The sequence below is a fragment of the Pristis pectinata genome, chromosome 17 (assembly GCF_009764475.1).
Source record: "Pristis pectinata isolate sPriPec2 chromosome 17, sPriPec2.1.pri, whole genome shotgun sequence".
NCBI lineage: Eukaryota > Metazoa > Chordata > Chondrichthyes > Rhinopristiformes > Pristidae > Pristis > Pristis pectinata.
The window spans coordinates 23,754,445-23,768,566 of NC_067421.1; the positions used below are offsets into that span (position 1 = coordinate 23,754,445).

General features: G+C 37.7%; 1 protein-coding gene across 2 annotated transcripts in view; it reads left to right on the forward strand.

The window, feature by feature from the left end:
• The window catches only part of rsrc2 (arginine/serine-rich coiled-coil 2), a 33,031-nt gene extending 19,154 nt beyond the window's left edge, over positions 1–13,877 (forward strand). The window contains exons 7-11 of one of the 2 annotated variants that reach the window (XM_052032333.1): positions 1,885–1,967; positions 7,052–7,093; positions 8,768–8,991; positions 10,146–10,235; positions 13,118–13,877. In XM_052032333.1, coding sequence (XP_051888293.1) covers positions 1,885–1,967; positions 7,052–7,093; positions 8,768–8,991; positions 10,146–10,235; positions 13,118–13,300 — 622 coding nt within the window. In that variant the 3' untranslated portion in view covers positions 13,301–13,877. The remainder of the gene's footprint in view (positions 1–1,884; positions 1,968–7,051; positions 7,094–8,767; positions 8,992–10,145; positions 10,236–13,117) is intronic. The other variant, XM_052032335.1, reaches the window with a different exon arrangement.
• The last annotated feature ends 245 nt before the right edge of the window (positions 13,878–14,122 follow it).

Consider the following 14,122-nt stretch of genomic DNA (forward strand, 5'->3'; position numbering starts at 1 on the left):
CAGAGTAGCACTAATGTTCCAAAAAAACTGTTCTTGGTTACCTTTTGGCCAGAGAAGGGGTAAGTAGCCAATCATCTGAATTACAATCACACATCTTAACAAAGGTTAACATTTAGATGATGAGCTTTTGATGTATACTTTTGACTTTGGTCTCGAGCATTAAAACTTATTGACTGATCCAGATTCTTCTGTCTTCAGTGTGTTTGCCTGTAAACTGATAACATTAACAAAGGTGGTCTCTTGAGTTTTCCACAAAACTTGCATATTAAGTTCTGTAGGCGACTGACCAAAAGAATAACTGCCAGCCTAGAAACATACCTGCTTTTTATTTAATTCCAAGATTAAAAATTTGTATGTTTTAGCATCTCATAAACCTTCCTGAAATTCTACTCATAAAAGTCTGAGGAAAAAGTATATTGATTATGAATTATAGATTTTGTTTTAAAGAATACCTTAGTTATACTTTTGAGTCATTGCTTGAGGCAGTAAGAGACTTCTGCCTGTTATGCAGATCCATTTCCACAGGCAAGCTCAAAGTTCCTCTGAATTGAGGATTCTACATATAATATTCTGGACATTTGTGACATATGGGGGGAAAAATGTATCCAACACCAAGGACCAACAGCCTAGAAATAGAGCCGTTGTTCAGATGGAGATGTACAGTCACCTAGAGGAGAAATAGTAAGTCCAGTGGGCAGAACGAGTAAGTGAATATCGAGGAAATTCAAAACTAAATTGCATCTATTTTAATGCAATGATTATAACTAGTAAAGTTGATCAACGCAAAGCTTTAATTAACACTTTGGTGTATAATATGGTTGAAGGATGGACAGGGCAAGTAACTCAATATCCCAGTTTAGGGAATTTTCAGGCAAGATAGAGGGTGGAGTAAAAGGGGAGGAGGTAGTGCACTGTTATTTAAAGATTGCATTACTTTAGTATTGAGGAACAATATCCTAGAAGGCTCCTCAACCGAGGCCATGGAGATAATTAAAAACAAAAAGAGTGTTGTCACTTTGCTAGGGTTGTATTACAGACCTTCCAACAGTCAACACGAGACAGAAGAACAGATAAGTAGGCAGATATCAAAGAGATGCAAAAAAATAGTATTGTACGCGAGGATTTCAGTTTTGCCAAATATTAACAGTGATTGTCTTAGTGTTAAAGGCTCAGAGCGGGCAGAATTTTTGAGGTGTTTCCAGGAGAGCCTTTTGACACAATACATTGATGGATCAAAGGAGCATTACTGGACCTTATCCAGTGGAACGAAGCTGGTCAAGTGGAGGAAGTGTCAGTGAGGGATCATTTTGGGGGATAGTGACCATAACTCCATATACTTTCAAGTATGGAAAAGGATAGGGATGGACCAGTAATAAAGACCTTAAGTTAGGGAAAGCCCAATATCATTAACATAAAGGAGGACCTAGCAAAGATAGATTGGAAGCATCTACTTGCAGGTAAGTCTACCTCGGCGCGGTCAGAAGCATTCAAAGGAGAAATAACAAGAATTCAAGGCCAATGTGCTACTATAAGAGTAAAATGGTAAATTGAAAATCACAAATTGATTACTAACATCAGCAACTGCTCAACCGGCCCTAACTCTGAAATGTGAACAAAAGCATGTTCATTAAATAGAGTTGCTCAATAATAGGTTTCAGGTAAAATGCTTTGAAGGCTTTCCTGATTAGTATTTTACACCAGTGGAAAAAGCAGTCCAAGTTAGCCAATCTTCAACTGTTCCTGTAAGGCTTATAAATATTTAACTGAAGCTATAATTCACACAATAATTTAAATAAATAACGGTGTTTGAAGCCATGTAGTCCTAAGGTATTGATGGTCAAAATAATGACCAAATATCTAATCTTCCATTGTTTTGAATCACAGACTTGAAAGAGCAAAGAAGCTTCAGGAACAAAAAGAAAAAGAACTGCTGGAGAAACAAAAAGTGGAACAAACAGATGTTACAGGTATTTTGTAATAAGTGTATAATACAACTTGCAAAACTATTGCAAGCAGAGAGTAGTGGTGTGAAACATTTCAATACTCCTGGAACATGCACATCAGCAAGACCAGTATTTGTCTTGTATTTACCTTGGTTATCCTTGAGAAGGTGGAAAATGAGTGCCTTTATTGAACTGCTGGAGTCACTTTGGAGAAGATGCATACATTTAAGTTACATAAGAAATTGCAGGATTTTGACCCAGAAGCAATGAAGAATGGTCAACATATTTTCAAGTCAAGATGCTATGTCGCTTAGGCATGAATTTCCAAGTGGTGGTGATCCCATGGGTCTGCTGCTCTTGTCCTTCTAAGTGGTAGTAATCATCGTGGATTTGGGAGCATCTGTTGACGGAGCTTTGACTTCTGGCTTAAGTGCATATTTGAGAAGGTGCAGCTGCGTGTTATGGCGAAGGGAGGGAATAAGATGGTAGCTAAAGTGCAAATCAAGCAGCATGCCCATCTTGAATGTCATCAAATTTCTTTGGTGGTTTTAGAGCTGCACATATTTAAGTAAATAGAGACTTTCATCACAGTCTTGTTCTTTGTGGATAGTGGAAAGGTTGAGTCAATTACCACATAATGTTCAGGATCCGAACTACATGTACATACACTATTTGTCTCTAAACCAGTTGAAATCAAGCAACCTTATGACAAGGAATTAACAATTGTATTGTCATGGTGAGGGTCCTGTTATGTGATAATTATTAGAGTCCCTTGTTAGAGAATTATTGCCTGGCATTTATGGCACAAGTGTTGCTTGTCAGTTTTTGGCCCAGCTGCCCCTGACCAGATGCTAAATGAAAAGTCATTAATGAAGCATCTGGTGACTATTGAACCTTTGATACTGCCCTGCAAGGCTGGTGCATCATTTATCTGGATATGAGATGATTGACTTCCAGCATCCATGAGCATAACCTTTGTACCAGCAAGTGGAGTTTACCCTACTCTCTCTCGCCTTGTCTTCACAGAGTTCTTTGATGGCGCATGAGATCAAATACTCTGTGCCTTGGAAGCCAAAGGAATCAACCCTCGCCTTGCCTGTGGAATTCATCTCTTGTGTCCATTTGGCCAAGCTTGAGATTCTCAGTCAAAGTCTAGACCTAGTGTTTCTATTGGAGCTCAAGGTGAAGATCAGTGATACTTCAATCATTTTGTTAATGATTGAATAGACTAGATTGTAACAGGCTGAATTAGGTGGCTCTCTTTTTTTAAATGGGCAGGATGTTTCTGGATGCACATGCTGGTGCAGTATTGGAATAGATTAGCTAGAACTTAAGCTTATTCTGGAGTATGTCTGGAGCACTGCAGCTGGGATGTTGTCAGGCCCTTTGCTGTATAAAGTGAATCAAGTTGATTGAAGACTGGCTTCTGTGATGGTGAGGACATTGGGATGCTAAGATGTACTATTTCTTTGAAACTTTCACACTTCACTTGAACCAACAGATCACATCAAAGATTTAAGTCCTACTACGTTTATTTGTGAATGGTGATGGACAAGGAGGCTCCAAGAATATTTCCATCCAAGACAATGGTGGGGTCCAACATGTGAATACTAAAGACAAGGCTGAAGCCTTCACAACTATGTCCAGCTATAAATGCCAAATGATTCATCTTGGCTTCTTCCAGAGACTACCGTTACAAAAGTCAGTCTCCACTCAGTTCTATTCACTCTGCATGATATCAAAAAAAACAGATGAAAGTACTAGATACAGCAAACACCATTGGACCAGGCAACTCAACTGTAGTACTGAAGACTGCACTCCCAAACTAACTATATTAGCCAAGCTCTCCCATTACAGTTACAACACTGACTTCTACCCAACAATGTGGAAAATTACCCTGGCATGTCCTGATCACAAAAAAGGACAAATTCAATCTGGTTAAATATCACCCACTCTTAATCAGCAAAGTGATAGACCTGCCTACCAAGGGTTCGTTTGGCTTTTGCCAGGAGCACTCGGTTTTAGACCTCATCATAACCTTGATCCAAATGTGGACTAGGCAGCTGAATTCCAGAGCTGTGATGAGAATGACTGTCTTTAACATCAAGGCAATATATGTGGAGCCCTGATTAAGTTGAAGTAAATGGGCATCATGGGATATATACTCCCATGGTTGGAGTCATACATGGCATAAAGGAAGACAATTGTTGTCCCAACCCCAGGGTATTACTACAGGAGTTCCTTAGGGCTGTTCCTATGTCCAGCCATATTCAATTGACTCAACATGATCTTACTTTCACCATTAGGTCAGAAGTAGGGATATTCATTAATGATTGCAGAATATTCAATTCTATTTGCCACTGCATGACCTGGACAACTTCAGGCATGGACTGAAAAGTGGCATATAACATTCAAGGCACAAACGTATGAGGCAACATTAGAAAGTCCAGCCATCTACTTTGAAATTCAATGGCAGTACTGTTGCCCTTTCCCCACCATCAACAGTCTAACAATCACCATTGGCCAGAAACTGAACAGGACCAGGTATGAGCACAGGTTAGAAGCTGGGCATCCTGCAGCCCAAAGCCCTTCCACAGTTTGGAAGATACCAGCCAGCAGAGTGATGGAATGTTCTCCACTTGCTTGGATGAGTGCAGCTGTAATAAGTCTCAGGATGCTTGACAGCTTCCAGGACAAAACCACCACTGGATTGGCACCCAATCCACCATCCTGAACATTCATTTCCTCCACCATTAGCGCACAGTGACTGCAGTGTGTGCCATCTAAAAGATACCTTGCAATGACTTGTTTGGGCTACTCCCAATAGTATCTCCAAAATGCAGACTTATCATCAAAATAGACAAGGGCAAGACCCTTGAAAATGCCATAACCTGCAGGTTCCCCTACACGTCCTGTTCTGAAAATGTAATGCCTATCCTTCGTTGTCTTTGGATCTTCATCTTGGAACTCCAGGCCCAAAAGCATTGTGGAAGTACACTGATCAGAAGCGTATAAAATTGTTGCTCACCACCACCTTCTCGCTGCATTCAGGCATGGGTTATAACTGCTGGCATTGACAGCGATGCCCAGTTGTCATAAATTTAATTCAAAAAATAGTCTTGTGTAATTTCACTAGGTAGGCAGCTCATTTTTTTGGGTCCACTTGGTGGTGTTCCTTTGGAAATAGTAGAGTGAAGAGTAGGCAAGGCCATAAGATTATAGATTGTAGTGAAACATAAGCCTGCTGCTGGGGAAGGCCTACCACTTCTCAGAGTTTTGAGCTGTTAGATTTCTTCTGAATCTCTTGTGTGTATGTCTGTGGTAGTGACATTCAACATGACAGAATTTTGTCTCCACAAGAACTGTATGGTGTTTAGTCCTAACAGTCCTGTCATGGGCAATATGTCCGCTATAGATTGGTGTGGACAAGGTCAGGTCACTTTTTCCAATCATACAATCTCTTGCCACTTATGCTGCCAGCCTCGTCAGATAGCTGTGTACTTTAGAACAATCATGTTAGTGAATATGCTTCTTGCTGGTGACAGAATGTACTAAGAGATGGTAATGGTGTATTGGACATTGTAAAGTCTGAGACAGACCTTCAAATTTTGTGGGTTTTCATGGCATGTTCCTCATGGGGGCTCTGCTGAGTAGACCAGCCTGATTCACCTTTGACGTGTTCAATGCCTTATACTGATGCTGGTGTTGTTTTATTATTAATTTTCATTGTGGTTTGTGAATGTTAGCCTTTCTCTCTGGCAAACTGAACTACTCAATAACCTCAAAATTAAATCCCCTATTGTTATGGCTTCACATAACTCAACTGTATGTCTGATTTCCTAGAAAATGTGTGACTGTCAGGGTTGTTTCTCAAGCAATCTAATGTAATATTTCGATGACATTGAAGTTATACAGTTTTGAGTTGGAAACAGAATGTAAGGATGGATGCTTTTCCAATATGAAGTGATATTCAATTCCCACTCAGTTATTCCAGTGAGTCTTGTAATATCATTCATCCTTTTTTAAAAATATGTAATCAGTTTTTATGCTAGTTGCTAATTAATTCCCAAGTACTGGCCATTTTTAAAATAGTCCTTGGATGTAAAAATAGTGATTATTGTGGTAATTTACATTTAAGTAGTTTTTCCCCAATCTTATGATCTCAGTAATGATTTGGAGTTGATGAGATAACATTTCAGAATCAGAATCGGCATCCAGCATTCCTCTTTCCTGTAATTTTATAAAATATGTATTCCACTCTTAATTGTAAAACTGAAGCACTTACCAAGGAGGTAAAAGGATAATTTTAATGTCTGATTTTCCAGTTTTCTGTTCACACACACTTTCTGATTAACCCTAGATGTATCTGTTGACATGATTTTTGAGCTGTATCTGTCCAGTACTTTTAAAGATTCTCAATTCTAATGAAATTGTGAAGTTTCTATTTTACATGTACAGTCTGCTCATAGATGAAATATGTTTGAGACTTTGGTTTCTATGTATTATTCAGTGGATTCCCCAGAATGTAAACCAATTTTCTCTTTCAGATTTTTCTCTTTAAAGTAAATGATATTTACATAATTTATATTTCTCATATTTTGGCCACAGGAACAAATCCAGTATTTGGTCGCCCAGTTTAGAAAGAAACTGAAGTGTAAATAATACACTTGTTAATCGACACTATATCTGGTTATATTGGAAATTTTTTTAAACCAAGAGTACTGTATTAGGAAACATTTGTCCTTGCCCTGTCAAAATATTAATACATCTTCCTTGTATTTTGCCATATCCTTCCTTTCCAAAACAATTTAAAATGGAGTGTCAAAGTAATAACATTTAAGGATTGAGAACACTAGTACCAGTTTAAAGGCACTAGCATTCTTCTGAGTGTGTGAGGGGAATCCCAATCTTGGAGGATTGGATGTTTAGTAAAAGCCCATGAGAACATCACCCCAGTGTGAGCTCTGATAGTTGCTGCACAAATGCAGATGTAAGGGACTGTAATGTGCATGGAAAACAGAAACTGCCAAAATGTTTAAAATCTGATTTTGAAAAATCATAACTGGACAAATACTGCTTAAAAAGTAAGCACTATTTATTTTCAACAGATACAACTAATGGATCACTTGGAAATGTCAACCAGCCAACAGGTAGGAAAACTTAATATCTATTTTTAGCAAACTATATTCCTTCACAATCACATTTGTTATTTCATTTCAAATCACTCCAGATGCCAGCGCTTTATTTGTGATTAGTCTTTGCGTAGTGGAGTGTTTGATGGAATGTAAAACTTGAAATTAAATGCAATTTATATTTTTGCTGATGTAAGATACGCAACTAGAGAGAGTTTTTAACCTGTTGGATAGAACTGCTTGTTAGTGTTCATCTGCTCCCTACCAGTCCCATTTTGTTGATGCTACTGGTGTCTCTGGTTGATGAATTTCTACATACATGTTTATGCCCAAACCAAAGCAACAATTTTATTTACTGACTAGTGGTAAGACTGTTTGTAGGTACTACACTATGAAGGGAGAGTCTATGAGCATAAGTAAGAGTATTTTGAAACAGAAGGATATTGAGTGGTTTGTTAGGAGAAGGTACGTGAATAGGTAAGCCTGTTTCACGGTTCTGTTAGATCTGTAGTTCAATTTTATTTATCCACACCGACATCTCATTCGTGTTACCTATTTAATGATCTCAGTCTTAAACTTCATTTGACTCAAAAACACTCATTTTGAGTAATGAATTCCAGGTATCTACTCTTTTTTTGTGGGAGAAATGGTCCTGCCTGATTTCACTTCTGAATGGCCTAGCATTAATTTAGAGATTAATCCAAATTTCCTGATTGAAGAAAATAATTCCTGCATGTATCTTGGCATATCTTTTTATCATTTTAAAGACATTGATTAGATTGCACTTCAAATTTCTAAACTCAAGGAGATACAAATCCAATTAAGGTTACCTATTCTCATAATGTAATCCTTTGATTCCCGGTAGAATTCTATGTATCTGCATCATTTCCTGTCCAGGATTTCTTTCCTACAGTTTGGTATAACTACTTCCTTGGTTTTGCATTCCAGTTCTCTAGTTAGAAGCCACCATTCCATTAGCTTTTCATTAGATCAACATCTAAATCTCTTTTGTTTCTGCATACCACTTCTTCTCTCCCACCATTAAGAAAATGCAAATGTTTCTGTTTGCATGGTAAAAGTCATTTGATTTTTTTGGGAGGCAGAGTTTGCAATTTTTAGTTATTTTCTGGAATTGTATAAAACTTGTGTTTGTAAACTGGGGAATTTGGAGTTTTTTGTGCTGTTCTGGAACTCCTTGAACACCAGTGGAAGTGATGAATGCAGTAAGAGGCTTGAATAGGTTGTAATTGTGAACATATTTTGAAATTCATCATTAAGATGTGTCACAGCAAGGTCAGCTTTATCTTCACATTGTCATAGTACCTCTATGGTAAAGATGTGACTTGACTCTGATAAACAAATAGCAATATATGCTCATCAGATTGTTGTATTATCTTGGCGGTGTTCCATGCCCTCACAATGCTAATCCTTCTAAGTTATTAGCATAAATGTTCGCATGGTGCTGTGAATGATACTGTGGCATATGACAGTGCATTCTGCAGATAATGTTTACTGGTTTCGAAATTGAGGTCAAGGTTTAGATCCCTCAGTGAGGTGACAATCAAGTTGTTCTATTACATCATTGGTGCCAGGCATCTTGAGCACTGTAAATGAGTAGATTGATATTGGGCAATTAAGAGTTGAATGTTTATAAAAAGATATGGATGATTAAGTTTCTGATGTTTTCAACAGTTAGTAGTGGATCCGTTCTCAATGTCGCTGCACTCCTGGCATCTGGTACTCAAGTTACACCTCAGATTGCAATGGCTGCACAGATGGCAGCTCTCCAAGCCAAGGCACTGGCTGAAACTGGCATAGCAGTACCTAGTTACTACAACCCAACTGCTGTCAACCCAATGAAGTTTGCAGAACAGGAGAAGAAACGCAAACTCCTCTGGCAAAACAAGAAGGAAGGGGTGAGTTCTGAATACAACTTATATGTAATATGGCTCTGTATCATGGCTTTTCCTAACATAGACAAACATTTACATCTACTTTGTTTTTGTATTTCCCTTCACTGCCCACCAACTACGTTTGGGGGCAGAGCAGGATAGTTTTGTGTGGCGGAAAGAGATTAAAATCCTGGGAGACAGAGAGTCAGAGAAAATCGTGGGCATGGAAGATGAGTCGGAGAAGTATTTGAAATGAGGGGAAGATTCAGGATAGAGGATCAAGACAGATGGATTGGAGTCAGCTGAGCTATAGGTCTGGCACAGGAAATGCATTTGTGTGATGGAGCAGACAATAATAGGAGTAAGATGGGGGTGCTAGTAGGCAGCAGAGAAAATAAAGGTACTGAATGAAATGGAATCCTCGGACCCTCTGGCAGTGGCCTTGATAAAGTCAGGCACTTAAGGTAAAGATATTTTCTGCTGTCCATTTAATACCTGTTTCAGTGTTTGGGTTCTGTGCTTGTTTGGAGTGCGTGGAATGGGCTGCCGGAAACGGTGGTGGAGGCGGATATGATAAGGTCTTTCAAGAGACCTTTAGATAGGTACATGGAGCTGAATAAAATAAAGGGCTCTGGGTAAGCCTAGTAATTTCTAGGGTAGGGATATGTTCGGCACAGCTTTGTGGGCCGAAAGGCCTGAATTGTGCTGTAGTTTTTCTGTGTTTCTAAAAATAAACTTTCTCTATTTACTCCATTAAAATTCTTTGCTGTTCTTAAAAAGAACAGGAGCTTTAATAGTGACTTTTTCATGAAACAAGATAATGATTTTTTTAAAAAATGGCTAGTTTTATGAAGAGAAAAGCTAGTTGAAGCAAAGCTTTGGCCAGATAATAGCATTACAATACAATACTCTGGAAATTGATTACATTTGACGTCACTTTGTGATCAATTATTCTAATTCAACAAAACTACTTAGAGCAAATTGTAGTTGGATTTAGGCTGCAGTTGTATCACAGTAAACTTCGTGAACTGCCTATGGTCACAAATTATTTGTAAGCAGAAATAAGAAATGCTATTTATTTATCTGTTTACCTATTTTTCCCAACCTTTTTCATAAAATATTATTTTCTGTCAGTGTGATGTAGTGGATTTTCATATGCCTTTTTTGTTCTGTTCAAGGATAAGTCACAGACTGCAGAATTATGGGAGAAGCTAAATTTTGGTAACAAAGACCAAAATGTAAAATTCCGAAAGTTAATGGGCATCAAGGTGAGTTGTAATAATAGCACAGGAAAAATTGCTTTTTATGTGAATTTTTAAATGTGTTTATTATAGGAAGACCAACAAAATGGTAAGCATTGCAGAATAACGTGAATCATAATGGAACAAAATGATACAGGGTGATTTTTTTTAGGCTAAAGCTATTTGAACTCTTTTACCATTTTCTGGTAAATGTCATTAATCAGTTGTCACCATATGTGGAACTCTGTCACCTTGGTGGGTGGAAGATGGCTAGATTTAATTTACTAAATTTGAATCTTGAAGCAGAGTAGTATACAGTTAACTAATTAGAGCCATTCAAATAACCCTTTTCTGAAGTAAAAATTCTATTTTCTTCAAATTAAAGTGTAAATTTAAACACTCTCTGACTTTGTTTCCATTGATAAATTTTACCAAATGAACTGCTTTTCTATGGGGAGTGAAGTTAAATCACTCCAAAACCACTTTCTGCAGAAAGTCCACTGAAGATTGGGAATGCAGATTCTGCATCCAACCTGTCTTCAATTGGATGTTATCTTGGTCAGTACAATTTTAAATCCCCTTGAGTAATATATATTAATCTGTTTAATAGAAACATACTGTGCCCATCTCTATCTTGCACTTTATACAATTATCTCATCTGATTTTTTCAACCAGTCAGTAAGCCTATATTGATATTGAAGGGCAAGAAATAAGCAACAATGGACTGTAGACCAGGTTGAACAAAGAGAGATTGATTTGATTGCGCCTTTATTCCATGGAGTTTGGAATGAAGAGATTACCTCATTCAACAGGTTCAAGGTATATGTTCCCACAAAGAGAAAAAGTGGGGTTGTCAACTCTTGAGCCCCTGGATGACAAGGACCAAAGAGTAAAGAGTAGGGCAAGAAAGTGGAAGCTGAAGTTAGATAGCCTGGACAATTATACAACGTAAAGGGGTAAAATTAAAAAGGAAATTAGGAAAGCAAAAAGAAAATACAGAAGTGTTTTTCAAGGATATAAAAAGCAAGGGGATAACTAGGGAAAGAGTAAGACCGACTAAAGATCATAAAGATATCCTGTATTTGAAGGTGAGGATTTGGATGGAGTTCTTAATACTTTGAAACTATCCTTCACAAAAGAGGTTATAGGTAAGGAGGAAGTACATGAAATACTGGATGAGGTAGCATAGTAAAAGAAGAATTACTAAGGGAATTAGCATCGTTGAAATGCCTAAATGAAATCTATCCTAGGCTGTTCAAAGAAAGGAGGAAATTATAGTGGCTGTTACCTTTTTTCCCAGTCATCCCTGGCTACAGGAGTGGGATTAGAGGACCATTAATGTAATGCTGTTTTTTAAAAAGGAAGGAAAGAATAATTTATTGCTGGCCAGTTAGTGTAACTTCATTGGGCAAATTATTAGAATCAATTCTGAGTTATGTTATAAAACTTCATTTACATGGGCCATGGCGATATCTGACAGTTGATTTTTTTTAAGAAAGGTAACAAGGTGGATGAGGGAAGTGCATTTGGTGTAAGTTGACATGGACTTTAGCAAGATAGCTACTCAATAAAGCATGAGATCCATGGACGACTGGCAAATTAGATCTATAATTGGCTCAGTGGCAGGAAACAGAGGTTAATGATCGACAGGTACTCTAATGACTGAAAAGCTGTTAATGCTGAGACTTGATCCCTTGCTCGTTTTGCTACTAATTTAGACTTAAGTAGGGGAAGCATGACAGTATTTTGCAGATGATACAAATATTGCTGACAGAAGGAGAGCCTTTGACTTCAGAAGGGTGTAGATGATCTGGTCACTTGGACAGAAAATAGGCAAATTGAGTTTAAGCCACACAAGTAATGCAGTTGAGGAAATGCAACAAGGAAAAGGAATATATACAATAAGAGGGAGGATATCGAGAAATGTTGGGCAGCAGAGGGAATGTGTTCACTAACCATTAAAAATAGAAGCTGTTTGGTAAGGTGATTAAAAAGGCATGCAGGATGCTTTCCATTATTAGCCAAGGCAAAGAATTTAAGAGCAGAGAGGTTATGTTAGAATTGTACACAAAACTTGTCTAGTCACAGTTTGAGTATTGAGTACAGTTCTGGATACCATATGATTGGAAAAATGTGATTGTTTGAAAGTTGTAGGAGATTTGCCAGGATGTTGACAGGACTTTTGGATTGGCTGAAGTTGTTTTCTGTGGAATATTAGAGGCTGATGAGAGACTTAACTGAAGTGTATTAAATTATGAAAGGCTTAGTTAAAGAAGTATGACTTATTTCCCTTAGCTCTGGGTTCCATAACCTGGGATCATAAGGTATATCAAAAGTACTTGATAGAAGGAACTCGCTGCCTGAATGAAAGAGGTATAAACCATCCCCTAAGTAATACAGGATAGGCTGAATGTCAACCACCAGTGTCATAAGTTTCCTACAGTTCATTAAAAGAAAAATTCCAAAAGAGCTTGGCAAGGTAAATCCTGAGGCTGATTTTTTTTTCCCTGGCCATGAAATCTAAAACTGGTGATGGGCTGTTTAGGACTCAAATGGGACCCAAAAAAAGTTTCTACCTTGAGGGTTTTGAAAATTCAGCCCTTGATTATATTTAAAACCGAATCAGACTTCTGGACTCTTTAGGAATCCAAAAGATGTTGAATGTTGAATTGAGGTGGAGGCTTAGCATGATGGAACAGAATTGAGGGGCTTTATGCCCTAATTCTGCTTCGGTTTCTTATGTCTTGAACCAATATAATAGTCGTATGGAAGGGTTATTGTCCACAATTTCTTCAACTGGAAAACATAGTTGGAGGTAAGACAGTCTTGTGATTGCACGTAACTGAGAGCACATTAAGAGATGTTGATTGGAATGTAATATTTTGTATTGTAATCATTTTGTTTTGAAGGATGAGGAAGAGGTGGGAACCCCAATCCCAAATCCTGATGAAAGTTTCAAAACTCTAAAGCAGCAGGAAGAAGTGTTCAGGAATTTGGATGCTCAATATGAGATGGCACGATCACAAACTCACACACAGAGAGGCATGGGCCTGGGTTTCTCCTCTTCAATGAGAGGAATGGACACAATTTAAGAATGAGCATTGTACTTGTGCTTAAGTACATGATTTTTTTATATTGTCTTTGTCCATGTTGGAGATTTAAAGCTTCATCTTGACTTTCACTTTCCCGTTTACTGAAAAAGCTAGTAATCTAGCTTGCATGGTTGTTGCAATGCAAAATAATTTATTAAAAGGGGTTTTGATTGTAAAGATAACTGGGTGTATCAACAATCATACTGTGATAGTTTTCTTCCTAAACATTGGGACTTCATTGAAGAAACAGTTGAAGGCATTGTTTTGCAACCAGAGAAAGGGAAGTTCTATCATTTTTTTTTCTTTTTATGTATTTGGAGTAATGTATGCAGACTGGATTCAAACAGCCTAATCTCATTCATATTTTGTTGTAATACTTCATGTTGCTGTATTATGTGATTGCTTTTGTACTAAAACTTGTACAGTTATTTTCATCTTTTGAAATGCAAATGATTGTGTAGTTGTAAATTTGGATTTAGTTTGTTTGTAAGTACTTATTCCAGTGCTAAAAAGCGCTTTATAGTGCACTGTTCATTATCAAGCTTTCTGGACAATAAATGGATGATTTTCAATACAAGCACCATGTATCTTAGAAATTTAAAACAGGAAGAGAAATTTTAGTCCATCACGTCCAGACTGGTTGGTTGATCTTGCTCCATGGCCTTCAAGTGCATCCCCAAGTAGCTTAAAAATGCATGGAGCATTTCTTGCTCTAATACCCCTTCAAACAATAAACTCAAACCCCCCCCACTAGTAGTTTGAAAACAAAAATTCTTAACTCTTTCCTATGAGAATCTGATGGGCCACTTACAAATTTGTACA